Raw genomic sequence first — 27983 nt, 5'->3', positions numbered from 1 at the left:
ATTCTGTCACAGTGATAGTTTCCAGAGGTTTCTTTTTAGGGATCTAAACTCTAATAAAAGGCATGGAAGCACAAAGCAATGGGTCGTCACTAATTTCATAGTACAGTACATTTTGATACCATCTTTAAAAAGGATCACCAGGGACCGGGTAGCAGCACAGGTGACACACGGTTTAAGTTCAACTGCCTATGAGGTTAGCTGGTTTAAAACAGTCGGTCTTCCAAACCCTTATAATACTTTATCTTTAAGTGCTTTAACATTAGCTCATGTACAGTGGGGAGAACAAGTATTTGATACACTGCCAATTTTGCAGGTTTTCCTACTTACAAAGCATGTAGAGGTCTGTAATTTTTATCATAGGTACACTTCAACTGTGAGAGACAGAATCTAAAACAAAAATCCAGAAAATCACATTGTATGGTTTTTAAGTAATTAATTTGCAATTTATTGCATGACATAAGTATTTGATACATCAGAAAAGCAGAACTTAATATTTGGTACAGAAACCTTTGTTTGCAATTACAGAGATCATATGTTTCCTGTAGGTCTTGACCAGGTTTGCACACACTGCAGCAGGGATTTTGGCCCACTCCTCCATACAGACCTTCAGGTTTTGGGGCTGTCACTGAGCAATACGGATTTTCAACTCCCTCCAAAGATTTTCTATTGGGTTCAGGTCTGGAGACTGGCTAGGCCACTCCAGGACCTTGAGATGCTTCTTACAGAGCCACTCCTTAGTTGCCCTGGCTGTGTGTTTCGGGTCATTGTCATGCTGGAAGACCCAGCCACGACCCATCTTCAATGCTCTTACGGAGGGAAGGAGGTTGTTGGCCAAGATCTCGCGATACATGGCCCCATCCATTCTCCCCTCAATACGGTGCAGTCGTCCTGTCCCCTTTGCAGAAAAGCATCCCCAAAGAATGATGTTTCCACCTCCATGCTTCACGGTTGGGATGGTGTTCTTGGGGTTGTACTCATCCTTCTTCTTCCTCCAAACACGGCGAGTGGAGTTTAGACCAAAAAGCGATATTTTTGTCTCATCAGACCACATGACCTTCTCCCATTCCTCCTCTGGATCATCCAGATGGTCATTGGCAAACTTCAGACGGGCCTGGACATGCGCTGGCTTGAGCAGGGGGACCTTGCGTGCGCTGCAGGATTTTAATCCATCACGGCGTAGTGTGTTACTAATGGTTTTCTTTGAGACTGTGGTCCCAGCTCTCTTCAGGTCTTTGATCAGGTCCTGCCGTGTAGTTCTGGGCTGATCCCTCACCTTCCTCATGATCATTGATTCCCCACAAGGTGAGATCTTGCATGGAGCCCCAGACTGAGGGTGATTGACAGTCATCTTGAACTTCTTCCATTTTCTAATAATTGCGCCAACAGTTGTTGCCTTCTCACCAAGCTGCTTGCCTATTGTCCTGTAACCCATCCCAGCCTTGTGCAGGTCTACAATTTTATCCCTGATGTCCTTACACAGCTCTCTGGTCTTGGCCATTGTGGAGAGGTTGGAGTCTGTTTGATTGAGTGTGTGGACAGGTGTCTTTTACACAGGTAACGAGTTCAAACATGTGCAGTTAATACAGGTAATGAGTGGAGAAAAGGAGGGCTTCTTAAAGAAAAACTAACAGGTCTGTGAGAGCCGGAATTCTTACTTGTTGGTAGGTGATCAAATACTTATGTCATACGATAAAATGCAAATTAATTACTTAAAAATCATACAATGTGATTTTCTGGATTTTTGTTTTAGATTCCGTCTCTCACAGTTGAAGTGTACCTATGATAAAAATTACAGACCTCTACATGCTTTGTAAGTAGGAAAACCTGCAAAATCGGCAGTGTATCAAATACTTGTTCTCCCCACTGTATCTACTGTAACATAGGGATCATACCTTGACAACATTAAGTCAGCCGTCAAATGAGGCTGTGAGCTACATTTTCCCAATGCCCTCCACAACCACTCCAAGTGCTGGTGTTCACAAGGCATTACTGTATACTTGAGAGCCCAATAGGGTTAATGCATAGGGTGTACATGTGGTCCAAAACAAGACAACAAATACCACATTATGTAGGTGAATTAAAACAGTGCCGGACTACAATAGGACATTAGATCATAGGGTGAGTCTTCACCCACAGGAAGTGAGGTGCTATATGTCGTAGAGGACTTCCAGCACCGTGGAGATGGACCAGGCCTGTGATTCGCAGCTGAAGGGGCAGTACTGGCCATTCTCATTGGTCAGCTCTGGCAGACCCTTCCAGCTAGACCTTAGGGGGTTAGAAGAGACATGGATGAATGTTCAAAGAATGTGTGTTCGCATGCGCAAATGTGTGTGTTAGTGTGTGTATTTACCTCTCCAGGTGGACATAATGCTGAGAGAGAATGCTCTTCACCAGGTACACTGTCTGTTCATAGGTCTCCTTCCCAAGCTTCTTGGCAAAATAGAGCTTTGCTCGCAGGAAGTAACCAATTGGCCACAACCACTCCTAAAATACAAACAAGTCATTATATCAATCAGATCAATTCAATAGAACTTTATTTATACCCTCGGGAGCATTGCCATAATAAGGTTAACAATAACGGCTAATTCAAGGTGTAGTACAACTCAATTCTCAGTAAGGCGCACTCACCGGTCCTTGGTGGTAGTTGAAGCCTCTTGCCACGTTGTAGTTATCGTTGTCCAGGGCGTTGTCATAAACACCACAGTACACCATATCACTAGGGGAGAAATAAACGTGATGTCAGTATACGTGCCAAGAAAAGAGTGGGGCCAGGAGATTTTCCTGAACATTTGACCTCAGGGCCCTAAATTCTCCTGGTCAGGTCACATGGTTCTAATGATGAGTGATAATGAGGTCTCTTACTCTGGGTCCAAGGTCTTCATTCCCAGAGGTCCTAGCAGCTTCTTCTCAGCCATCCCCAGGGCCTTCCAGGCTCTCTCCACTGTGAACAACTCAGGAGCCTCAGGGACAGGATAGAGAACACCATTCAGGTCAACTCATTAACCCAAAAGAGTCTAAGCCCTGTCTAAGCCGGGGGGGTTCTACTAAGTTATATGGAATTATTTTTTAGGTCATCCCAAAGATCATTTAGCTATTTGATTTGGAATTTTAAGACCCCTTGAAGTATCAAAAAAATATATTTAAAAAACACACTATATATACAAAAGTATGTGGACACCCCTTCAAATTAGTGGATTTGGCTATTTCAGCCACACCGTTGCTGACAGGTATATAAAATCGAGCACACAGCCATGTAATCTCCATAGACAAATATTGGCAGTAGAATGGCCTTACTGAAGAGCTCAGTGAGTATCAACGTGGCACTGTCATAGGATACCACCTTTCCAACAAGTCAGTTCGTCAAATTTCTTCCCTACTAGAGCTGCCCCGGTCAACTGTAAGTGCTGTTATTGTGAAGTGGAAACGTCTAGGAGCAACAACGGCTCAGCCGTGAAGTGGTAGGCCACATAAGTTCACAGAACGAGACCGCAGAGTGCTGAAGCGCGTAAAAATCATCTGTCCTCGGTTGCTACACTCACTACAGAGTTCCAAACTGCCTCTGAAAGCAACGTCAGCACAAGAACTGTTCGTCGGGAGCTTCATGAAATGAGTTTCCATGGCTGAGCAGCCGCACACAAGCTTGCCACCATTGGACTCTGGAGCAGTGGAAACGCGTTCTCTGGAATGATGAATCACGCTTCACCATCTGGCAGTCCGATGGACGAATCTGGTATAATGGTCTGGGGCTGTTTTTCATGGTTCGGGCTACGCCCCTTAGTTCCAGTGAAGGGAAATCTTAACGCTACAGCATACAATGACATTCTAGACGACTCTGTGGAAGACCCTTTCCTGTTTCAGCATGACAATGCCACAGTGCATAAAGCGAGGTCCATACAGAAATGGTTTGTCGAGATCGGTGTGGAAGAACTTGACTGGCATGCACAGAGCCCTGACCTCAACCCCATCGAATACCTTTGGGATGAATTGGAACGCCCAACATCAGTGCACAACCTCATTAATGCTCTTGTGGCTGAATTTTAAGTAAGTCCCCGCAGCAATGTTCCAACATCTTGTGGAAAGCCTTCCCAGAAGAGTGGAGGCTGTTATATCAGCAAAGGGGGGACCAACTCCATAATAAAGCCCATGATTTTGGAATGAGATGTTCGACGAGCAGGTGTCCACATACCTTTGGTCATGTAGTGTATTTGATGAAAAGTTATTTTGGGGCTTACTGCTATTAGCCCATACAAACGCATTGAATAACAGATTCACTACATGGAACAACAGATAGTTCCCAAAAAAAGAATCTAAAGGAAGTTTGTTCTGAAGTGTTTGTCCTATATCTGAGCGATATAAGATCAGGAATGTTTATTTTTATACATGTATTTCTCCCCTTATTTTTGGCACTAACAAGTCTCCATATATACTTCCGTTCATTTTTTCAACTGGTACCGGGGAACTTCAGACGAGTCTTGTGAGGCCTGTGGGCGCCCTAGAGCAAGAGTCACCTTTCCACAGAGCGGTCTTAGTGTGTAGCCCTAACTGTCCGGACTCTACAGACAGAAGTTGACAGATCAGCTGTACCGACTTTAAACGAGTCCCAAGACGCTTGTGGGGGTGGTAGAGAAAAACACAGAGTCTCATCATTCCATAGAGGGGTCATAGTTTGTAGGCCAAACCGTTCGGACGCTACAGAAGTCTCAGTCTGACAAACACTGCTCTAGCTCTGTCACCTTTCACCACAGATGCAGAAGTGCAATATAGGCGGATGCGGTGGATTGAGACGCATCTAGCTTAAACTGACAGGTTTTTATGGGGATTTTTTTATTATGCTAATTAGATGTATGCGGGGGCGCGGACCTCGACATTAGGGGGTTTTAATACCTCACAAACTCCACCACTATGTCATGCTATATGTCTTCCACTGACCCAGGGCTTTAGATCTATTTACACCCAAGGAGTAGCCAAGGAAATGGGCTAAGGACCAGGGTTGGTGTCAATTCCATTTCAATTCAGTAAACTGAAATTCAAATTCTTCTCTATGAGAAAAAACATGCAAAGGATTGAAATGGAACTGGGCATGGGCTGATGCCACTCTGATGGCAACTCACCACCACCATGGCGATGCAAAAGTTTGGCCTGAGCTGGTAGTCACACCAGGGGCTGGAGGCTCCGTGGCTGTCCTTGTAGATGCCTCTCTTGTGGACCAGGTCGGGTTGCTTCTCGTTGGGGTCCTTCTCGTCGTGGGACACATAGAAGTTCTTCTCAAAGTTGGCCAGGATCTTATGGTTCCACTCCTCATAGGAAACCTTCACCTCCTTACCTGCAAGGGAAAACAATAATATAATACAAATGTTTTCATTATGTCTTATTAGTAAAACAATTATGGCTCTGAGGGAGGGACATCGCGCATATATGTTTGCATACATGTCAATGTGTGTGTGTGCCGGCACGGCTGGTGCATGTGTGTGTGGGTGCATGTGTATGCATGTGTGTGTGTGTGTCCAGGCAGCACTCACCGTCCCTGTGTATTTTCATGGAGCTGTGGGGGAACAGGCCCTTCTTATGGAGCTCCACCAGCCAGCGCACCACAGACTTACTGAGGCCCACGATCTCCACCGCTGACCCATCTCTGGAGACACACACAACCAGGGAGACAAGTCACATCAAATCAAATGAATTGAATATGCATTATCACATCTTTACGAACTTCAGGAGAAGCAAGAAAGATGCCCAACTAAACATACACTGGCTTTTCCCTTTTCCCTAGTTTGGTTTAATTGTATTATTTTGTTGGTTTAAAGGCCCAGTGCAGTCAAAAGCGTTTTTTTCCTATATTGTATATACTTTCTTCCACACGATGTGGTTGGACTAATACTGTGAAATTGTAGAAATTATGATAATGCCCTTTTAGTGTAAGATCTGTTGGAATAGACCGCCTGAAATTTCAGCCTGTTGTGGAGGGATGTAATTTGGGCCTGCCTGGTGACCGGTAAATTAGTAAATAGACCAATAAGAAAGAGTGTTCCAAACCTCTCTGCCATTACCAGCTCGTTTTCAGTTGTCCCCTCCCTACTCAGACCACTCCCATACAGTCCAAGCAAAATTCTTGTTTGAGAAATTACTCTTAGCTAAGAAGCTATTTTTAGTTTCTTTTTGACAATTTTAATTGAATACAATCACATGAAGGTACTTAAATAGTACCCAGAAATGATTTGATATTGAGATAAAAACGGCTGAATTGGACCATTAAGAAAGAGGGGTAAGCAGTGGATAGAGTCTTACCTGGGTGTTGCAGGCATGCCCTTGTTGCGAGCTTTGTCACTCTCTCCCATTTTGTCCATCCATGTCCCGCAGTTGAAGCGGTTACCACCGTAAACAAAGCCAGTATCACGGTGCACTTTGGCCACAACGTTGAAGCCTGGGAGCAAGGAGAATAATAACAATATACCATGTTTGCTGAAGCAAAACACCAAGACAATGTGCACCTCATAATAAAAACCTTAAAAACCAACAAGAGCCACTTGTAGGGAATAACAGGTGGGCCAGAATTATTCCTCGTCAGGTAACTTGGTCTGGAAAAACTCCTGGTACTACTTATTAACTCAAAGTTTGACCGAAACCAGAGGTGACCAGACCGTGGCAAACTCACCCTCGTCCTTCATGTGCATGTCGATCTTCGGTCCTGCGTTGCGCTCTCTGAAGTCAATACCCTGCATGTGACGTGTCATGGCCTCGTGGATGACATCACACAAGGGCTGTGTGAGCAAGGACTGAAACACACAAGGCCACGTTAGACTGTACCTGTGCTTAATGTACAGTGCCTTCAGAAATTATTCACACCCCTTGACTTTTCCACATTTCGTTGTGTTACAGCCTGAATTTGAAATTGATTAAATTGAGATTTTGTGACACTGGTCTACACACAATACCCTATAGTGTCAAAGTGGAAATGTTTGCAAATTAATTAAAAATGAAAAGCTGAAATATCTTGAGTCAATAAGTATTCAACCCCTTTGTTATGGCAAGTCTAAATAAGTTCAAGAGTAAACATTTGCTTAACAACTCACATAATAAGTTGCATGGACATTTTTGAATGACTACCTCATCTCTGTACCCCACACATACAATTATTTTTAAGGTCCCTCAGTCGAGCAGTGAATTTCAAACAAAGATTCAACCACAAAGACTAGGGAGGTTTTCCAGTGCCTCGAAAACAAGGGCACCTATTGGTAGATGGGGAAAAATAAAAAAGCATACATTAAATATATCCCTTTGAGCATGGTGAAGTTATTAAATACACTTTGGATGGTGTATTAATACACCCAGTCACTACAAAGATACAGGTGTCCTTCCTAACTCAGTTGCCAGGGAGGAAGGAAACCACTCAGGGATTTCACCATGAGGCCAATGGGGACTTTAAAACAGTTACAGAGTTCAATGGTTGTGATAGGAGAAAACTGAGGATGGATCAACAACATTGTAGTTACTCCACAATACTAACATAATCGACAGAGTGAAAAGAAGGAAGCCTGTACAGAATAACAAATATTCCAAAACATGCATCCTGTTTGCAACAAGGCAAGTAATACAGCAAGAAAATGTGTCAAAGCAATTAATTTTTCGTTATGTTTGGTGCATATCCAATAGAACACATTACTGAGTACCACTCTCCATATTTTCAAGCATAGTGGTGGCTGCATCATGTTATATGTATGTTTGTAATCGTTAAGGACTGGGGAGTTTTTTAGGATAAGAAACACATGGAATGGAGCTAAGCACAGGCAAAATCCTAGAGGAAAACCTGGTTCACTGGGAGATGAATTCCCCTTTCAGCAAGACAATAACATAAAACACAAGGCAAAATCTACACTAGAGATGCTTACCAAGAAGACTGAATATTCCTGAGTGTCCGAGTTACAGTTTGACTTAAATCTACATGAAAATCTATGGCAAGACCTGAAAATGGTTGTCTAGAAATGATCAACAACCAATTTGACAGAGCTTGAAGAATTTTGAAAAGAATAAATGGGCAAATGTTGCACAATCCAGGTGTGTAAAGCTCTTAGAAACTTACCCAGAAAGACCCACAGCTGTAATCGCTGCCAAAGGGGCTTATACAAAGTATTGACTCAGGCTTAAAAAGAAAGGTGTCATTGTACATGTTTTGTTTTACCCCATATGTAACTCTGTGTTGTTGTTTTTAAATCGCACTGCTTTGCGTTCTCTTGGCCAGGTCGCAGTTGTAAATGAGAACTTGTTCTCAACTGGCTTACCTGGTTAAATAAATGGTAAAAAATAAAATTAAAATAAATAGAAAAAGTATGCTGATGATTCAAGTTCTTTTAAATCTACAATTTGGATCAGTCCACAGCCTCAGAGGATCTAGATAATTTTTCTAACCTCTCTGGATTACAACCGAATTATGATAAGTGTACTATAATTAAGCAATAAGGCCTGAGGGGTGTGGTATATGTCCAATATACCACGGCTAAGGGCTGTTCTTAAGCACTATGCAACACGGAGTGCCTGTACACAGCCCTTAGCCGTGGTATATTGGCCATATATCAAACCCCAGAGGTGCCTTATTGCTATTATAAACTGGTTACCAATGTAATTAGAGCAGTAAAAATAAATACCCATGGTATACGGTCTGATATACCACGGCTTTCAGCCAATCAGCATTCAGGGCTCGAACCACCCAGTTGATACAGTGAGGGAAAAAAGTATTTGATCCCCTGCTGATTTTGTACGTTTGCCCACTGACAAAGAAATTATCAGTCAGGTTTATTTGAACAGTGAGAGACAGAATAACAACAAAATAATCCAGAAAAATGCATGTCAAAAATGTTATACATTGATTTGCATTTTAATGAGGGAAATCAGTATTTGACTCCCTCTCAATCAGAAAGATTTCTGGCTCCCAGGTGTCTTTTATACAGGTAACGAGCTGAGATTAGGAGCACACTCTTAAAGGGAGTGCTCCTAAACTCAGCTTGTTACCTGTATAAAAGACACCTGTCCACAGAAGCAATCAATCAATCAGATTCCAAACTCTCCACCATGGCCAAGACCAAAGAGCTCTCCAGGGATGTCAGGGACAAGATTGTAGACCTACACAAGGCTGGAATGGGCTACAAGACCATCGCCAAGCAGCTTGGTGAGAAGGTGACAACAGTTGGTGCGATTATTCGCAAATGGAAGAAACACAAAAGAACTGCCTCTGCCTGGGGCTCCATGCAAGATCTCACCTCGTGCAGTTGCAATGATCATGAGAACGGTGAGGAATCAGCCCAGAACTACACGGGAGGATCTTGTCAATGATCTGAAGGCAGCTGGGACCATAGTCACCAAGAAAACAATTGGTAACACACTACGCCGTGAAGGACTGAAATCCTGCAGCGCCCGCAAGGTCCCTCTGCTCAAGAAAGCACATATAAATGCCCATCTGAAGTTTGCCAATGAACATCTGAATGATTCAGAGGAGAACTGGGTGAAAGTGTTGTGGTCAGATGAGACCAAAATTGAGCTCTTTGGCATCAACTCAACTCACCGTGTTTGGAGGAGGAGGAATGCTGCCTATGACCCGAAGAACACCATCCCCACCATCAAACATGGAGGTGGAAACATTATGCTTTGGGGGTGTTTTTCTGCTAAGGGGACAGGACAACTTCACCGCATGAAAGGGACGATGGATGGGACCATGTAACGTAAATCTTGGGTGAGAACCTCCTTCCTTTAGCCAGGGCATTGAAAATGGGTAGTGGATGGGTATTCCAGCATGACAATGACCCAAAACACATGGCCAAGGCAACAAAGGAGTGGCTCAAGAAGAAGCACATTAAGGTCCTGGAGTGGCCTAGCCAGTCTCCAGACCTTAATCCCATATAAAATCTGTGGAGGGAGCTGAAGGTTCGAGTTGCCAAACGTCAGCCTCGAAACCTTAATGACTTGGAGAAGATCTGCAAAGAGGAGTGGGACAAAATCCCTCCTGAGATGTGTGCAAACCTGGTGGCCAACTACAAGAAACGTCTGACCTCTGTGATTGCCAACAAGGGTTTTGCCAACAAGTACTAAGTCATGTTTTGCAGAGGGGTCAAATACTTATTTCCCTCATTATATTTTTGTTCAGTATATAGTTGCAGCATTTCCGCAAAAATGGAAGAGGCAAGTGGAAAGGGGAGAAGGTAAGGAACTTGTCTGTCGGCCCTGCATTAAAAACCAAAACTGGTTAAAGAAAATTGTTATAAATAAAGAAGTATACAAGTTTCATTTAAGGACCAAAAAAAATGACAGCTATGCCATACAGGTTGCAAAATAGTTGGAAAGAGATTTTCGATGTACCGATTCCATGGCACATAGTTTATGAACTGATACACAAAACAACAGAGTTTTTCCATTTAAATTATTATACAAAATTCTTGCAACCAATAGAATGTTCTACATATATGGGGGATACAACTATCCCACCCCAGCTCTGCAGATTTTGGTGCGAAGAGACAGAATCATTAGATCACTTGTTTTGGTACTGCCCATATGTAGCTTGTTTTCGGTCATAGGTTCAGGAATGGCTGAAGAACTACAACATTTTTCTGGAGCTAACTCTGCAAATAGCACTGCTGGGTGATATGAAATCTCATAGTCAATCGATTAATAATATAATAATACTCTTAGCAAACCATTTTATCTTTAATTTGCAATCTGTAGAAACTATGAGAATAGAAAGGTTCCGAACTTTTGTGAAACATCATAGCACAGTTGAAAAATACTGTATATGGCAAATAGAAATCAAAACTCTATGGTGTTAAGAGCTAGATGGGAGGGGTTGAGGGGAGCTGAAAGGTGGGACTGAAAATAACAAAAAACAAGATAACTAATGTAAAATATAGTGTGTCCGTAAAATGCATATAGTATGTATAAGCTGGAAGTAGAAGCCAAAGTATTGTTGTCCATTAATTTACTCCAATTAGGGGAGGGATGGTAGGGTTAGGGGAAAATAATAAAGCAGGAAAATACATAGAAAAATATATATATATATTTACCAAAAAATATATGGGGGATTGAAAATGATGCAGATAATTACATTGATAGAAGTCACAATCTATTTGCAATATTAAAGCTGATCTACCCCCACAAAAAAAAAAAAAAAAATACACCCACATGTACACATAGACAAACACACATAAACACATACATACACACACACACACACACTCTCCATCTCTCTCACTTTCTCACGCACACACTCTCACATGCACAAATATAGACACACATATGCATAAACGCATATATATATATATATATATATATATATATATATATATATATAAAGTATTGACTCAGGGGTGTGAATACTTATGTAAATTAGATAATTATATATATCATTTTCAATAAATTAGCTAAAGTTTAACTTTGTCATTATGGGGTATTATGTGCAGATGGCTGAGATAAAAAAAATAACATATTTAATCAATTTTGAATTCAGGCAGTAACAACAAAATGTGGAATAAGTCAAGGGGTATGAATACTTTCTGAAGGCACTGTAGGTGTATGTGTGGACATGTATGCGTTTATGCATATGTGTGTCTATATTTGTGAGATGAGAGATGGAGTGTGTGTGTGTGTGTGTGTGTGTGTGTGTGCGTATGTATGTGTTTATGTATATGTCTGTTTGTGTCTATATGTGTACATGTGGGTGTGTGTGTGAGAGAGAGGGATGAAACGAAAGTGTGTAAGTGTATGCGTTCAGGCATAATGTGTGTGTACTGTATGTGTATAGATGTGACCTACCGGAGTGCCGGGGGCCTGGGGCTCGGAGTCGTCATGGGGGTACATCCTGACCACGGGGCAGTGGAGGATGGCAATGCCCTCGGGCACCAAGGTACAGTAGTCTTGGATGCACTGCAGCCACCACCACACGGCATCACGGCAGTTGAAGCGGGCACAGATGCCCTCACCCAACAGGTTGGGGATAAGACCGTGTCTCAGGGTGCCTGCAAATGCCAGGATGATGTTTCTGTAGGAAAAATAGACATTCAATTAATATATCAAATGTACTCCAGTGTTATATCCAGTGGTGGAAAAAGTCACCTTAATAGAAAATGACTCAAGTAAAAGTGAAAGTCACCCAGTAAAATTCACCCAGTAAAATACTACTTGAGTAAAAGTCTAAAAGTATTTGGTTTTAAATCAAAAGTAAATGTAATTGCTAAAATATACTAAGTATCACAATTAAAAGTATAAATAATTTCAAATTCCTTATATTAAGCAAACCAGACGCCACCATTTTCTTGTTTTTTTAATTTACGGAGAGCCAGGGGCACACTCAGACATAATTTACAAACAAAGCATGTGTGTTTAGTGAGTCCGTCAGATCAGAGGCAGTAGGGATGACAAAAGATGTTATCTTGATAAGTGTGTAAATTTGACAATTTTCCGGTCCTGCTAAGCATTCAAAATGTAACGAGTACCTTTGGGTGTCAGGGAAAATGTATGGAGTAAAAAGTACATTATTTTCTTTAAGAATGTAGTGAAGTAAAAGTAAGTTGTCAAAAATATAAATATTAAAGTACAGATACCCCAAAAAAGCTACTTAAGTAGTACTTTCAAGTATTTTCACTTAAGTACTTTAAACCACTGGTTATATATTTTCTAATAGCTAAGAAGTTACATTTGGATACTATTACAGTGCAGAGAGAATACACACCTAGCCTCCAGGTGACGACCAGTGATCAGCATGAGTCCACGCAGCGAGATGAAGGTGTCTCGGCCCCAGCAGCGGAAGATTCCAGAGGAGAAGTGAGGCAGACCTGTGAAACATGAAGGTAGAGATGAATAAAGAAACAAGACGTTCAAATGCAGCTGAAATTCAAACACTAATTCTCAAATGGTACAGAGATACAAATAGGGCTTTGTCAGCTGATAGCTACTGGATTGGTCATGAACTGAAGCTTGTAGAATTGTTTCAGCTTAAAATACCAAGCGACTGACAACAATAGACCATTTTGCCGATCAACAATAGACTTAAACACCACTTATTTGTTTCCTGAATATCAACAGAGAAGCATTATGGTGATTAGGTTGGCGTCCCACTACTGTTTACAGAAGTAGAATAGTAGAATATAATAGAAATGTGTTATTTCTAGGCAGACCTGCGGCCAGGGAGACGCAGCACTGCTCCTTCTTGCCAGTGTCCTTGTTGAGGCGGTAGGGGACGTCGGGTAGTTCCAGAGATAAGGGCGGCAGAGCCGGGAAACTGCCCACACTACACATCTGGACCGAGCCCAGGGCTAGCAGTTTGACAAAGGTTGAGCCGTTCTGTACGAAACTGAACGAGACAGAAACCAGGAGAAAAACATGGTTTTACATAAAAAATACTGTGCACCATTTCTGGACAAAACTGAAGACACCATGAGAAAACACATATGTTGTAAAAAAGGATAGAGGTTAAAAGATGTTGTCAAAAAAATTTAATGGTATGGTTCCGGGTTTCGGCACCAATACCGTTAAAGGTGCAGGGCCTTTCTTAATACAAATATTCTCACTAAATCTAATCATTTAAGTATATTCCATTCTTCTATTGCATAATTTCCTAAGCGTATGTTAAGCATGAGAGAAACGTTATAGGGTTGTTTATGTGAGACATCCAGGTGTAGAATCTTAATTTGACCAGTTTCTCACAGGAGGAAAATAATCCTGCAGCTACAGGAAATCTGAATTATTGTGTGGCATATAATGAATGGACATTTTTGTAGGGGTTGATACATAATTAGGGCAAATCAAGTCTGAAATGTTTAAGGGGAAATTACAAACTTTAGAAGCATTTTTTAACCTTGAATACCCTACAGGTGTGCATTTCCTGCAACAGGGTGATCAAATTAAGATCCTAAGCTTGTACCTGGACATCTTGTTGAAGGTGGTGTCAAGAGCCGTGGTGTAGGCTCCCACTAAAATGGCGTCAAAGTAGCAGGGGATGAGGTAGCGAGGGATGTGCTTCAGATAATGGAACATCGCCTTGAACCACTTCCCCACCTGGAAACAACCGAGACAACACATGTTATCTGGATAAAACCAAACTCGAAAATGATGACAATGATGATAATCATCTTCCTTTTATCATACTGCTACCACACTGGTCGATTTAAAACTCATGTCTTAGACCTTAGCTGGGCAGAGTTATTAATTGATTAATTTCTTTCCAATTACAATAATGATTGTCAAGTTCATCAGACGGTCTTGTCTGTCTACTTCTTACCATCATAAGGCCTATGAAAAATCTAAATGGGATTCATTCATTCAGTTTGAATTACTGTCACCTCTCCCAGAGCGCCACCGCGGGACAATAGTCTGTTACTGACGTAGTCGATCATCCAGTCACCCTGTCTAAGGTTGTCACACACTGGGTGGCCCAGGTCGTTCTTGGGACGAATGTCCGCCATCACTGACAGCAGACCTGTATGAAAACAATGAATCCCGTTTTCAATTTCTAAGTCCAGTTTCATTCAACAATATGTGTACAGCTGCTTGTAGGCACAGATCTAGGATCAGCTTTCCAAACCAAATCCTAACCATTATGGGGGATGGAAAAATATCTGACCCTGTATCAGTGGTTAGGGGCAACTTCCACAATGTGTGCTGACCAGGGTTAGGATCAATTCAGTCAATTCAGGAAGTAAACTGTAAAATTCAAATTCAAATTTACTCTGAATTGACCGAATTGAAATGGAATTGACCCCAACCCTGGTGCTGACTGGACCACCTCACTGTGAACTGTCCTGTACCTTGCAGGCCACCGTACTTGAAGCTGGTCCAGGAGGGGATGTTGTAGCAGCCTCCTCCGTCCTCCTGCTCCTCAGAGTCACAGCGGAACAGCAGCATGTTCATGTCGCCCAGAGTCAGCTTAGACATGATCCTGAATGGGGATAGAAGATGGAGTCACATAGCATTACAACACACCCAGCTGAGAGCACAACTGGAGACAACAGAGTCTTGTTGATCAGTATCTCAACACATACTGTATGGACACAATGAATCACTATATAAATATATTACTACCAGGAAAAAACAAACATACTATTCCTTTTTAGCCATTGTAAGCGTAACGCTTTTCCAATACACTTGGTGAGTGCATTCGGAAAGAGTATTCAGACCCCTTGACTTTTTCCACATTTTGTTACATTACAGCCTTATTCTAAAATTGATTAAATTGTTTTTTTCCCTCATCAATCTACACACTATAGCCCATAATGACAAAGCAAAAACATCTGTATTTGGGGATTTTCTCCCATTCTTTTCTGCAGATCCTCTCAAGCTCTGTCAGGTTGGATGGGGAGTGTCGCTGCCCAGCTATTTTCAGGTCTCTCCAGAGATGTTAGATCGGGTTCATGTTCAGGTTCTGGCTGGGCCACTCAAGGACATTCAGAGACTTGTCCCGAACCAACTCCTGCATTGTATTGGCTGTGTGCTTAGGGTCGTTGTCCTGTTGGAAGGTGAACCTTCGCCCCCAGTCTGAGGTCCTGAGTGCTCTGGAGCTGGTTTTCATCAAGGATCTCTCTGTACTTTGCTCTGTTCATCTTTCCCTCGATCCTTACTAGTCTCCCAGTCCCTGCCGCTGAAAAACATCCCCACAGCATGATGCTGCCACCACCATAGGGATGGTGTCAGGTTTCCTCCAGACGTGACGCTTGGCATTCAGGCCAGTGTTCAATCTTGGTTTCATCAGACAGGAGAATCTTGTTTCTCATGGTTTGAGAGTCATTTAGGTGCCTTTCTCTACCATAATGGCCTAATTGGTGGAGTGCTGCAGAGATGGTTGTCCTTCTGGAAGGTTCTCCCATCTCCACAGAGGAACTCTGGAGCTCTGTCAAAGTGACCATCGGGTTCTTGGTCACCTCCCTGACCAAGGCACTTCTCTCCCGATTGCTCAGTTTGTCTGGGCAGCCAGCTCTAGGAAGAGTCTTGGTGGTTCCAAACTTCTTCCATTTAAGAATGATGGAGGCCACAGTGATCTTGTGGACCTTCAATGCTGCAGACATTTTTTGGTACCCTTCCCCAGATCTGTACCTCGACATATTCCTGTCTCTGAGCTCTACGGACAATTCCTTCGACCTCATGGCTTGGTTTTAGCTCTGACATGCACTGTGGGACCTTATATAGACAGGTGTGTGCCTTTCCAAATCATGTCCAATCAATTGAATTTACCACAGGTGGACTCCAATCAAGTTGTAGAAACATCTCAAGGATGATCAATGGAAACAAGATACACCTGAGCTCAATGTCGAGTCTCATAGCAAAGGGTCTGAATACTTATGTAAATAAGGTATCCGTTTTTTTTTTTTATACATTTGCAAAAATTAAAGAAAAAAAGTGTTTAATCCATTTTAGAATAAGGCTGTAATGTAACAAAATGTAGAAAAGGTGAAGGGGTCTGATAGCTTTCCGAATGCACTGTGTGTGTTTGCAATGCAGTGTGTGTGTGTGTGTGTGTGTGTGTGTGTGTGTGTGTGTGTAACGGTACATTTGTGTGTGTGTTTGTATGATGTATACTCACTGTGCCAGTGGTGTCTCCAGTATGGTTGGTGTGTGTTGGTCAGGCAGACTGCCAGGCTTGTACTTGGGGCTGAACTGGATCAGGTGATGTCTGATGACTCCCACCAGCTCCTGGGCCTTAGGGTCCAGACTCACCCTGGTGAGGGAAACACATATACATCTCAGAGAGGGAGACATCTCGCCTGGTCCCAGATCTGATTGTGCCATTGGCCTGACAATGAACACAGGAGTTGTCAAGATAGCACAAACAGATCTGGGACCAGGCTAGGTGACATACAATCTGCAGGGCTGGAGAGATTCCTGGATTCCTGCCATGAAAAGTCAGCCAAAAGCTAGAGGAAAAGGTTTCCTCCTTCGAGCCGGATTTGAACCAGCGACCTAAGGATCACTGTTATTTTACCTACAGTCCTCCGCTTTACCAACTGAGCTATCGAAGGGGTGCAGAGTCAACAATATTATCTGTGAGCTGTGAGTGGACAATAGGGGTCCAAACTGGCCAGAGAACATCCCCATCCCTCACTAACATTGGTGTGTGTTATAGTAGAGTATACTTTGAAATTCAACATTTACTGGGCTGCTCATCATGACCTCTGACCTGAAGGCGATGACGCTGCCGGGGGTGAGGCGCTCGAAGACGATCTCCTGGACAAACTCACTGCTGCCCTTAGACGTCACGCCTGCGTGTTTCACAACGCCACTGTCTTTCAGCTGGGGTGACAGGGGACATAGAAGAACAGGGGTGAATAATGTTTCACTACCACATAAAAGAACGTCCACAATGGCCGATTGAGAGGAGAGTTGAGGTCAATTATGAATCGACTTTTGCTGGTCTATACACAACATAACCAAATGTTTTGCTTTGACTAAACAGGAAAAAGTACATGGTTCTACATTTACATTTTTACATTTTAATCATTTAGCAGACAGTCTTATCCAGAGCAACTTACAGAAGCAATTAGGGTTACAGTGAGGGAAAAAAGTATTTGATCCCCTGCTGATTTTGTACGTTTGCCCACTGACAAAGACATGATCAGTCTATAATTTTAATGGTAGGTTTATTTGAACAATGAGAGACAGAATAACAACAAAAAAATCCAGAAAAAAGCATGTCAAAAATGTTATGAATTGATTTGCATTTTAATGAGGGAAATAAGTATTTGACCCCTCTGCAAAACATGACTTAGTACTTGGTGGCAAAACCCTTGTTGGCAATCACAGAGGTCAGACGTTTCTTATAGTTGGCCACCAGGTTTGCACACATCTCAGGAGGGATTTTGTTCCACTCCTCTTTGCAGATCTTCTCCAAGTCATTAAGGTTTTGAGGCTGACGTTTGGCAACTCGAACCTTCAGCTCCCTCCACAGATTTTCTATGGGATTAAGGTCTGGAGACTGGTTAGGCCACTCCAGGACCTTAATGTGCTTCTTCTTGAGCCACTCCTTTGTTGCCTTGGCCGTGTGTTTTGGGTCATTGTCATGCTGGGATACCCATCCACTAACCATTTTCAATGCCCTGGCTGAGAGAAGGAGGTTCTCACCCAAGATTCGACGGTGCATGGCTCCGTCCATCGTCCCTTTGATGCGGTGAAGTTGTCCTGTCCCCTTAGCAGAAAAACACCCTCAAAGCATAATGTTTCCACCTCCATGTTTGACGGTGGGGATGGTGTTCTTGGGGTCATAGGCAGCATTCCTCCTCCTCCAAACACGGCGAGTTGAGTTGATGCCAAAGAGCTCGATTTTGGTCTCATCTGACCACAACACTTTCACCCAGTTCTCCTCTGAATCATTCAGATGTTCATTGGCAAACTTCAGACGGCCCTGTATATGTGCTTTCTTGAGCAGGGGGACCTTGCGGGCGCTGCAGGATTTCAGTCCTTCACGGCGTAGTGTGTTACCAATTGTTTTCTTGGTGACTATGGTCCCAGCTGCCTTGAGATCATTGACAAGATCCTCCCGTGTAGTTCTGGGCTGATTCCTCACCGTTCTCATGATCATTCCAACTCCACGAGGTGAGATCTTGCATGGAGCCCCAGGCCGAGGGAGATTGACAGTTCTTTTGTGTTTCTTCCATTTGCGAATAATCGCACCAACTGTTGTCACCTTCTCACCAAGCTGCTTGGCGATGGCCTTGTAGCCCATTCCAGCCTTGTGTAGGTCTACAATCTTGTCCCTGACATCCTTGGAGAGCTCTTTGGTCTTGGCCATGGTGGAGAGTTTGGAATCTGATTGATTGATTGCTTCTGTGGACAGGTGTCTTTTATACAGGTAACAAGCTGAGATTAGGAGCACTCCCTTTAAGAGTGTGCTGCTAATCTCAGCTCGTTACCTGTATAAAAGACACCTGGGAGCCAGAAATCTTTCTGATTGAGAGGGGGTCAAATACTTATTTCCCTCATTAAAATGCAAATCAATTTATAACATTTTTGACATGCGTTTTTCTGGATTTTGTTGTTGTTATTCTGTCTCTCACTGTTCAAATAAACCTACCATTAAAATTATAGACTGATCATTTCTTTGTCAGTGGGCAAACGTACAAAATCAGCAGGTGATCAAATACTTTTTTCCCTCACTGTAAGTGCCTTGCTCAAGCGAGCTAAGCAGCTAACACTGAGGAAATAGCTATGTAAACTAAATGGCATTCAATAGAAACTGACAAACAAGCCAGACAGAATACAGACACAATACCAGCTTGTGAAATGTAACCGGATGCCACTGAAGCTTCTTGTTTTTGAAGACCCAGTCTGAGAATGGATTTGTTTTGTTTGAGAGGAAAGACTTGTCACACAGCGATCTTTACCGCTCAAGCCCATTGTGACAGGGGGCCTAAACAACTGTAATTATTACCCACGTTCCCCAGCATCACATTACCTGGATGTGCTCCTTAATCTCCACGGTGTACTCCGGCATGCCGTTGATGTACTTCTCGCATTTCTTGTAGGTGCCGGCTTGCCTGTCGATGATACGCGCCTCCAGAACCACCTCCTCAATTTTACCTGGAGTTGGAGAGAGATGAAGGGGATTGTGTTAAAAAAGTAGGTGCATCCAGGTCAGTAGTGTTCTCAAGTCATCTCCTGTGCCTCTCTTGAAATTTTTTTCTCCAATCATACTGGTTTCGAAATTATCCCTGACCAAGATGGCTGCCATTATCAGCACATTCTAGAGTTCCGAAGATGAATGACATAGGCCACTCTAGTATAATTGTATTTCTATATAGGTCCATTCTGAGGACAGTGTCCTGTTTATGGTAACAGCGAAGCATCACACCAGGGATGAACATTGGTGGAACCTCCTTCCTGTACTGGTGGTGTTTGGGGTTGTGGAAGGCAGTGCGACACACGGCCACCACAGACTGGTGGGTGCTGGGACAGTGACGCGTCACTGCCACAATGTCCTCGTCCACCTGGTCTACGTACACCTAGGAGAGGGACAGGGGACAAGTAGTGTTACAAACAACTCTTATCATGCAAATACATTTATACATTCACACACACATACTGTAGGGCCAATGCCAAAATGATCCCTTGGTTATTATCGACTCCTCTTCACATCTCAAAGGACTAAATAGGAGTAACTGCTATGTCATATCTATTTAATCCAGCCTACTAATAGTCTACAATCACAATTCACCATGTTGCCAATAACCATTCAAAAGGCCTATGGATATGGGCGAGGATTTGGTTTGGGATTGAGTAAGACGAACACCCATTCCCCCACACACCCACCTGGTTGAAGCCCTTGGAAGCCAGTTCCTGGTGCATTTTGTTGAGGGCCAGCTTGCCAGCGATGATACCCGTCTTCAGGTTGACCTCCCCGGGGGACGAGGCCTTGGCTTCAGGGTTCCACTTGGGGTAGAAACGCTCCTCCTTGACCACTGAGATCTACAGGCAGACAGGCAGGGGAGATGGTCACTAAAGAGTCTAGTCCAGGCAGGGGAGATGGTCACTAAAGAGTCTAGTCCAGGCAGGGGAGATGGTCACTAAAGAGTCTAGTCCAGGCAGGGGAGATGGTCACTAAAGAGTCTAGTCCAGGCAGGGGAGATGGTCACTAAAGAGTCTAGTCCAGGCAGGGGAGATGGTCACTAAAGAGTCTAGTCCAGGCAGGGGAGATGGTCACTAAAGAGTCTAGTCCAGGCAGGGGAGATGGTCACTAAAGAGTCTAGTCCAGGCAGGGGAGATGGTCCCTAAAGAGTCTAGTCCAGGCAGGGGAGATGGTCACTAAAGAGTCTAGTCCAGGCAGGGGTACTCAAGTACTATTTGAGAAGGTCCAGTCACACAAATGTCCTAGGTGGCAAAGGTCCGGATGGATATTGTCATTTATTGGCGTAGTAACAAACCACCACCTCGCTACCCCAAACTATTCACACCCTCTTATTGGCAGAGAGAAAATGTTGCAGTTTTAAACATAATTTCCTGCAATTCTACAAATTCTGCTATGGGCCGGAGAGAAATGTTCCAGTTTTAAATCTCATTTCCTGCAATTCTACACATTTTGCCATGTCTTCTGTTTTCATATGATACCAGGGGTACCTAGCTACCATCATTCAAAACTCCTTGGCTTTATACTTAAAGTGATTTAAGATATTGTGACGCTATAGCGGTGTATATGCATTTAAGATATACAAATATCTGGATAAAAGTCATTATACTGTTATGACAAAGAAAATGTGTGTGTGTTACCTGGTGGGGCACCATCTCATCATATCCCCTGGTGCTGCCAGAGCAACAGCAGGCCATTGAGACAATGGCAGAGCTGGGGAGCGAGTCGTACGCAGAGCGGAGCTGGAACATAGACAACAACAAAGGAATTGACACACACCCAGGTTTGTGGTTGTCTCTCTTTTTTTCACTAGGGGGAAATGTTCCCAGAGAGTGAACATGGAGACAGCAAACAAAGGGGTACCGCTCCCCCGTCTCACTGGAGTTTCATATAGTACTGCAATTAAACCCAAAGTTCATACTGAAATCAACCAGGTTCCCAACAGTGTGAAGCCCCTACAGATATAGCATTTGATCACCTTGTTGCAGGATAACTTTCCTGCAATGCACACACTAGCATACCACTTAGAATGCATGCCCAATATAATTGCTTCATTTTAAGCAGTAGTATGCTAGCTATTGTGCATATTGAAATCGAGCCTAGATATTTTATTTACAGCAATGAACTAGCAATGGTCACTATAACACCGTGCTGTACCTGAATAGCAGAAGGATAGGCTACCTAAATAGGGCACTTAAGAATAAGGTACCTGAATGGGGCACTCGTTGTCGTGGGTGACGTCCAGGAACATGGCGTGGGCGATGCTCGGCACCAGGGGGCGGAGGCTGGGCTGGACGAAGGCCCCGACGGGCTCCCCTCCGTACCTGTACACCAGCCTGCCCTCCTCGTGACTGTCCCCTGCACTCATTGCCTCTGGAGGGGCCAGGAAGGGAGGGAGAGGGAGGGGTTCACAGTTACACCACCGTATTAGTTTGTAGTCTTTTCAATCACATACAAATGGTGTCAACATGCAGGAATTGAGAATGCCCGTTGGTAAAAAATTTCATTCACATATGCGCTAACCTGGTCTCAGATCTGTTTGTGGTGTCTTACCAACTCATATGGTCATTCATGACAAGAACCAAAGGAGTTGGCAAGACGGAACAAACCATTCTGGGACCAGGCTAGTGGTGTGCAATCCTACCTCTGATGAGCGAGGTAATGCCTAGCTTAGTCACAAAGACATTGTCCAGGTCCTCGCTGCCCGTGAACAGCTCAGCCACCACGTACAGACTGGGCCTCAACACACGAGCCACGTCCAACATGTACTACATGTACACATCCACAGGTCAGTCAACGGTGGGTTAAAGCACAGAGAGAGGGTGGAGGGAGGGGAAGGAGAGGGAGAAGAAGTCGAAATGTAGGGAGGTACGGCGAAGCTAAGCAGGAGAGCAGGTTAGTATGGAAGAGGGGTCATGGGGGGTTCAAGGTGCAAAAGAAAACATGCCAAACACAAACCAAACAAAGAGACAGAAATATGAGAAGAGAACCGAGAAAGGGGTGAGGAGGATGCCAATGGTAAAGGTCAAAAGGTCAATGAGGTGTTCAGACCGGGAAGTAAGCGAAAGGTGATATGTACAATGCAAAAATGTTTAGCAGATAGCAAGATAGTATGTCAAGTGAGGTATAGGAATTATGAAATGTGGGTTGTAAATGGTAGATATTAGAGAGACACACAGAAAGAGACAAAAACAGAGATTTAGTGTCATGCCAAAACAAAACATTTTTGGTAACACTATTTTACAGTCCTTAGATGGTATTTGGTGTTTACTCAAACATTAAGTTGTAACCAACGATACTTTCTGGTACTTGCTTTGAAGAAACTGGTACCAGATGATACAAATGGATGTTTTTCAATAAATCTCAAAAGACACCAAAATGCAATTATTACGTCATTTAAATAAACATTTTCAATTGAAAGTCTAGTAAACACCAGATATGTAAAATAAAGTGTAACCTGGGGTTTAACCCCCACCACTCCAGTGCTGTGTCCACTACATGTCAACGTCCGGTACCTCTGACAAGACTGGTTATCCCCAGGCGGTTAACAAACACATTGTCAATCAGTTCGCTGCCCGTAAAGAGCTCAGCGATTACATACAGGTTGGGCCTGACCGCCCTGGCTGCAGCCAGCATGTGCTACGGAAGGAGAGTGGTTTCAGTTATGACATTGTTTTGTCACTTTACAGCGAATGATCCCTAACTTTATTCATACATCTACTGTATCAATTATCTTGGAAGATACCTGACTCATATTAATTGGCCATACAGTAACGATATGGGTTTCATAGATGGTATGGGCTACATGGAGTGTAATAACAAACTCAATGGCTCAGACTGAATGGAATTATGTACAGTACCTCAGCCACATGCAGAGGGGTGGAGTGACAGTTGTCCAGGCGGACCCCAGCGAAGTGCTTGGCCGTGATCTCTGTGTACTTCTGCATGTGGGCCCACAGGTAGGGGCAGTCTTCGGGCTTGTTGCCATAGCGAAGTTTGACGCTGTCGCCCCAGCAGATCAGCTCTCTCCTGATGTACACGTTGGAGCCTGGAAAGATGGAAAGGCATTTGTTTTCTTTAAGTTCTCAGGGACTGGGCCTTTAGTAACACTGGGAATGATATTTCCAGCTCACTGGCTCCCCTTTGTGGAATTATCATATTACCACAGAACCAGCATCACTATTTCCAGCTTTTTGTCTATAAAGTCTAAACTATGCATTCATCTTTACATTCATCTATATCACTTAGGCTAAATATTTGGTAAGATAGCAGTTGTTCTTATTCAGAGTGACTTGATCACGTATCTCCACACGGTTTGCGTGTCATTGACCCATAGAGAGACACAGATCTTTGCCCTGACGGAAAAAGTGAGCGTAAAGTATTATCCTCTTCCTTAGCTGAATGCACGTATTGTAAGTTGATCTAGATAAAAGCACATTTTTTAATTATTATAATTTAAAACAATTGACTGAGCTCCAACATCCCCAGAGCTGGGGCACAGTGGAGAAGACAGCCGAAGAGTGTCAGAAGTGGAGATTATTTTGTTGCTGCCTAAGTGCCAGCCGGCACAATGGGCAGGAGTGAATGAATGTCAAATAAAAAGTGCGGACCTGGCTCAGCAAAGTTCCTAAGAGGGTCGTCTCCCATCACCCAGCCATTGTGAGCCAGGAAGTGACAGGCCTTGTCTGGCTGGTCCATCATCGGCAGGTCATCCTCCAGGCTCTTCTCCTCGAACGGGAAGGTGAAGTATCTGTCAACATACAAACGCATTTATTTATTTGGATCCACAATAAAATGTGTAAACAAAGGACCCAAATTGTATTTACATGTGCATGACTGCTAAGGAGGGCACTCCTGTTTAAATAAGCATAGCATGATATAATCGCTAATGTCACGAATGGAACCCACTTTTTTCAATGCCAAGGAATAAAGTTCATCTCCTTCTTTGCCATTACAGTCATAATACTGTAGACCTTGTTTCTAAATCTGTTTTTATATTAATATGAGTGAAGTAAACTAATTCATCAAGCCTTTTAACATCTACAAGCAGTCAGCACACATAGCCTACCTGGTAACAATAGGGTCTTTCCTGGTGACGGGGCCCAGCTTGGGTCCGTGGTCAGCCAGGCGCTCATAAACTACATTTCCCACGATGCAGTTAGCAGCCTGTTTGGAAAACAAGAAGCAGAACAAAGAATTGTAAAACGGATGGACTACATTACTCAGACACACATATGGAACATACCAAAGCTACTGATGCCCTACCTGCTCCTGGTGGTGTAGCATCTGCTGGTACTGCTCTTTATTGATCTCCTCCAGTCTCCCCCACAGCCAGTTACAGGCCTCCAGAATGGCTTGAGGACTGCGGCTGGACAGGGAAAAGAATTGACAATGTGCAGGACGAGACTTGGCTTTAGATTTGGGGATCGAAATAATCTACTCAATTAACTGATGTTAAGTCATTATCATCAGTTCATCATGATAACACGCACACACTAACCTGTGAGGCACAAAGGTCTCCAGAGCAGAATCCATGTCCACTTTATTTCCGAAGCGTCTGAACTTGGGGTCCTGGATGATCTTAAGTCCCTGTTTACCCCCAGTCTTCTTCTGGTCTGGTTTCGCTCCTGAGGACAATCACATAATACCACAACATACAATTACTTCATCAATACCAACACATTCAAGCATATCCTCAATACCAAAACACAGCTATTGAGAAATTATAGCTGCCAAAAAAGGAAAATTGGATAATGATAAATCAACACATTTGCAATTTCTCCCCATTTATATTTATATATATTTTTTGTATTTTACCCCCTTTTTCTACCCAACTTCGATCTTGTCTCATCGGGCTCGGGAGAGGCGAAGGTCGAGTCTTGTGTCCTCCGAAACATGACCCGCCAAACAGCGCTTCTTAACATCCGCCCACTTAACCCGGAAGCCAGCTGCACCAATGTGTCAGAAGAAACACTGTTCAACTGACGACCGAAGCCAGCCTGCAGGCGCCCAGCCCGCCACAAGGAGTTGCTAGAGCACGATAAGCCAAGTAAAGCCCACCCTAACCCGGACGTCGCTGGGCCAATTGTGCACTGCCCTACGGGACTCCGGTCACGGCCGGTTGTGACACAGCCTGGGTTCGAACCCTGCGATGCAGTGCCTTAGACCGCTGCACCACTCGGGAGGCCCATGATTTTTATTTTTTATTGAGTCATTTTGTTTCACATTAGAAATGGGCAAACTCCCACTGAGGTGGAGGTAGATGCCTGTTTGACTGTGACTTGGCTCTACTTCTCGTGCGAATCCATACACGGTCACTGTTTGGACAGGTGGAGCTCATGAGAAGAGGAGATGGTTACTCTTTCGAACGACCCTCTGACATAAGGTGTTTATAAAGCACAGGTGTATTCATCAGTGCACACCGTAGCAAACCGTATAAAACATTTTGCAACGAAAACGAGACAAGTTCAGGTAAGTAGGTAGGTCTCTCCACGTTTCGGCCTACTTGCTTCCTTTTTGGTTCCTTGTGAATACACCCCAGTTATTATAATGGCACAGCAGATATCATGAACAGAAAGATAAAAACAGTACTGAACAGTGCTCAGTTGAATGCTCTCGCCTTCTGTGAGCAGGGTCCTGAACTCCTCCACAGTGTTCTCGATTTTGACCTGGAAGAACTCCCACAGCTTGACCTTAGGGAACACCTGCCCCCACAAAACATCGCGGATCGCCTTAGAGAGGTGAAACAAAAAAATAAAGGTTTAGGTCTTCACAAAAGGAGCTCACAATTTCATTAAGACAAATCCCATGAGGTGTTATGTGTAAGGCCCTGGAGTTTTTCCTGACCACATCATGGCATGACCAGGAAAAACTCTGGACAACAACCATTATAGTGCTGTGGCCAGGGTAAAAGATATCTGTCAACATTCCTTAAAGGTTCAATGCAGCAGTTTTTATCTCAATATCAAATAATTTCTGGGTAACAATTAAGTACATTACTGTGATTGCTTTCAATTAAAATAGTCAAAAATAAACATAAATAGCAATTTCTCAAGTAAGAATTTTGCTAGGACTGTCTGGGAGTGGTCTGAGTGGGGAGGGGAAAACTGAAAACTAGATGTTATTGGTAGAGAGATATGTAACTCTTTCTTATTGGTCTATTGACTAATTTACCACCTGGTGATGTCACCAGGCAGGCCAAAACTCCATCTCACCAAAACAGACTGATATTTCAAGCGACCTTTTCAAACAGCTCTTACACTAAAAGGGCATTATCATCCTTTTCATAATTTCACAATATTGTTCCAACCTCATAGTGTGGAAATGTACAGTGCCTTCGGAAAGTATTCAGACCCCTTGACTTTCTCCACATGTTGTTACATTACAGCCTTATTCTAAAATTGATTAAATAAAACATTTTCCTCAGCAATCTACACACAATACCCCATAATTTATTTTTTTGTGTGCAAATTTATAAAAAATTAAAAACAGAAATACCTTATTTACATAAGTATTCAGACCCTTTGCTATGAGACTCAAAATTGAGCTCAGGTGCATCCTGTTTCCATTGATCATCCTTGTTTCCATTGAAGATGTTTCTACAACTTGATTGGAGTCCACCTGTGGTAAATTCAATTGATTGGACATTATTTGGAAAGGCACACACCTGTCTATATAAGGTCCCACAGTTGACAGTGCATGTCAGGGCTAAAACCAAGCCATGAGGTCGAAGGAATTGTCCGTAGAGCTCCGAGACAGGATTGTGTCGAGGTACAGATCTGGGGAAGGGTACCAAAAAATGTCTGCAGCATTGAAGGTCCACAAGATCACAGTGGCCTCCATCATTCTTAAATGGAAGAAGTTTGGAACCACCAAGACTCTTCCTAGAGCTGGCCGCCATGCCAAACTGAGCAATCGGTGGAGAAGGGCCTTGGTCAGGGAGGTGACCAAGAACCTGATGGTCACTCTGACAGAGCTCTAGAGTTCCTCTGTGGAGATGGGAAAACCTTCCAGAAGGACAACCATCTCTGCAGCACTCCACCAATCAGGCCTTTACGGTAGAGTGGCTAGATGGAAGCCACTCCTCAGTAAAAGGCACATGACAAAGTACTGAGTAAAGGGTCTGAGTTATTATGTAAATGTGATATTTCAGATTTTCGTATTTTTATAAATTAGCAAAATTTTCAAAAACCTGTTTTTGCTTTGTCATTATGGGGTATTGATGAGAAGAAAACAATTTGTTTTAATCAATTTTAGAATAAGGCTGTAACGTAACAAAATGTGGAAAAAGTCAACGGGTCTGAATACTTTCCGAAGGCACTGTATATAAAACACATGAATATCTTGTTTTTGACTGCACTGGGCCTTTAAGTTCCCGGTTCGAGGATTCCCTTCCTGCTTA

General features: G+C 43.3%; 1 protein-coding gene and 2 non-coding genes across 6 annotated transcripts in view; all 3 read right to left on the bottom strand.

Moving 5' to 3' along the window:
• Positions 1 to 1801: 1801 nt before the first annotated feature.
• Positions 1802 to 27983, bottom strand: part of agla (amylo-alpha-1, 6-glucosidase, 4-alpha-glucanotransferase a) — a 32192-nt gene continuing 6010 nt past the window's right edge. For 3 of the 4 annotated variants that reach the window (XM_041895866.2, XM_041895865.2, XM_041895867.2), the window contains exons 7-34: positions 26202 to 26313; positions 25083 to 25209; positions 24848 to 24950; positions 24651 to 24748; positions 24193 to 24332; positions 23443 to 23630; positions 23098 to 23221; positions 21792 to 21955; positions 21223 to 21324; positions 20269 to 20424; positions 19811 to 19961; positions 19415 to 19539; positions 17144 to 17256; positions 16550 to 16684; positions 14781 to 14911; positions 14316 to 14452; positions 13898 to 14031; positions 13152 to 13327; positions 12707 to 12809; positions 11791 to 12016; positions 6653 to 6773; positions 6286 to 6421; positions 5520 to 5632; positions 5112 to 5323; positions 2863 to 2960; positions 2629 to 2716; positions 2351 to 2484; positions 1802 to 2265 (exon numbers count right to left, since the gene is read on the bottom strand). In XM_041895866.2, the coding sequence (XP_041751800.1) occupies positions 2148 to 2265; positions 2351 to 2484; positions 2629 to 2716; positions 2863 to 2960; positions 5112 to 5323; positions 5520 to 5632; positions 6286 to 6421; positions 6653 to 6773; positions 11791 to 12016; positions 12707 to 12809; positions 13152 to 13327; positions 13898 to 14031; positions 14316 to 14452; positions 14781 to 14911; positions 16550 to 16684; positions 17144 to 17256; positions 19415 to 19539; positions 19811 to 19961; positions 20269 to 20424; positions 21223 to 21324; positions 21792 to 21955; positions 23098 to 23221; positions 23443 to 23630; positions 24193 to 24332; positions 24651 to 24748; positions 24848 to 24950; positions 25083 to 25209; positions 26202 to 26313 (3765 nt within the window). In that variant the 3' untranslated portion in view covers positions 1802 to 2147. Of the gene's footprint in view, positions 2266 to 2350; positions 2485 to 2628; positions 2717 to 2862; positions 2961 to 5111; positions 5324 to 5519; positions 5633 to 6285; positions 6422 to 6652; positions 6774 to 11790; positions 12017 to 12706; positions 12810 to 13151; positions 13328 to 13897; positions 14032 to 14315; positions 14453 to 14780; positions 14912 to 16549; positions 16685 to 17143; positions 17257 to 19414; positions 19540 to 19810; positions 19962 to 20268; positions 20425 to 21222; positions 21325 to 21791; positions 21956 to 22226; positions 22351 to 23097; positions 23222 to 23442; positions 23631 to 24192; positions 24333 to 24650; positions 24749 to 24847; positions 24951 to 25082; positions 25210 to 26201; positions 26314 to 27983 lie in introns of all 4 variants that reach the window. The other variant, XM_041895864.2, reaches the window with a different exon arrangement.
• trnay-gua lies at positions 16899 to 16985 on the bottom strand. Its single transcript is given in 2 exon segments — positions 16899 to 16934; positions 16949 to 16985. It is a non-coding gene; the product is annotated as a tRNA-Tyr (tRNA).
• Positions 25797 to 25930, bottom strand: LOC121581716. The gene has a single exon (XR_006003251.1). It is a non-coding gene; the product is annotated as a small nucleolar RNA SNORA75 (small nucleolar RNA).

The sequence above is a fragment of the Coregonus clupeaformis genome, chromosome 14, assembly GCF_020615455.1.
Source record: "Coregonus clupeaformis isolate EN_2021a chromosome 14, ASM2061545v1, whole genome shotgun sequence".
Taxonomy (NCBI): domain Eukaryota; kingdom Metazoa; phylum Chordata; class Actinopteri; order Salmoniformes; family Salmonidae; genus Coregonus; species Coregonus clupeaformis.
This window is presented reverse-complemented; position numbering and strand designations above follow the sequence as displayed.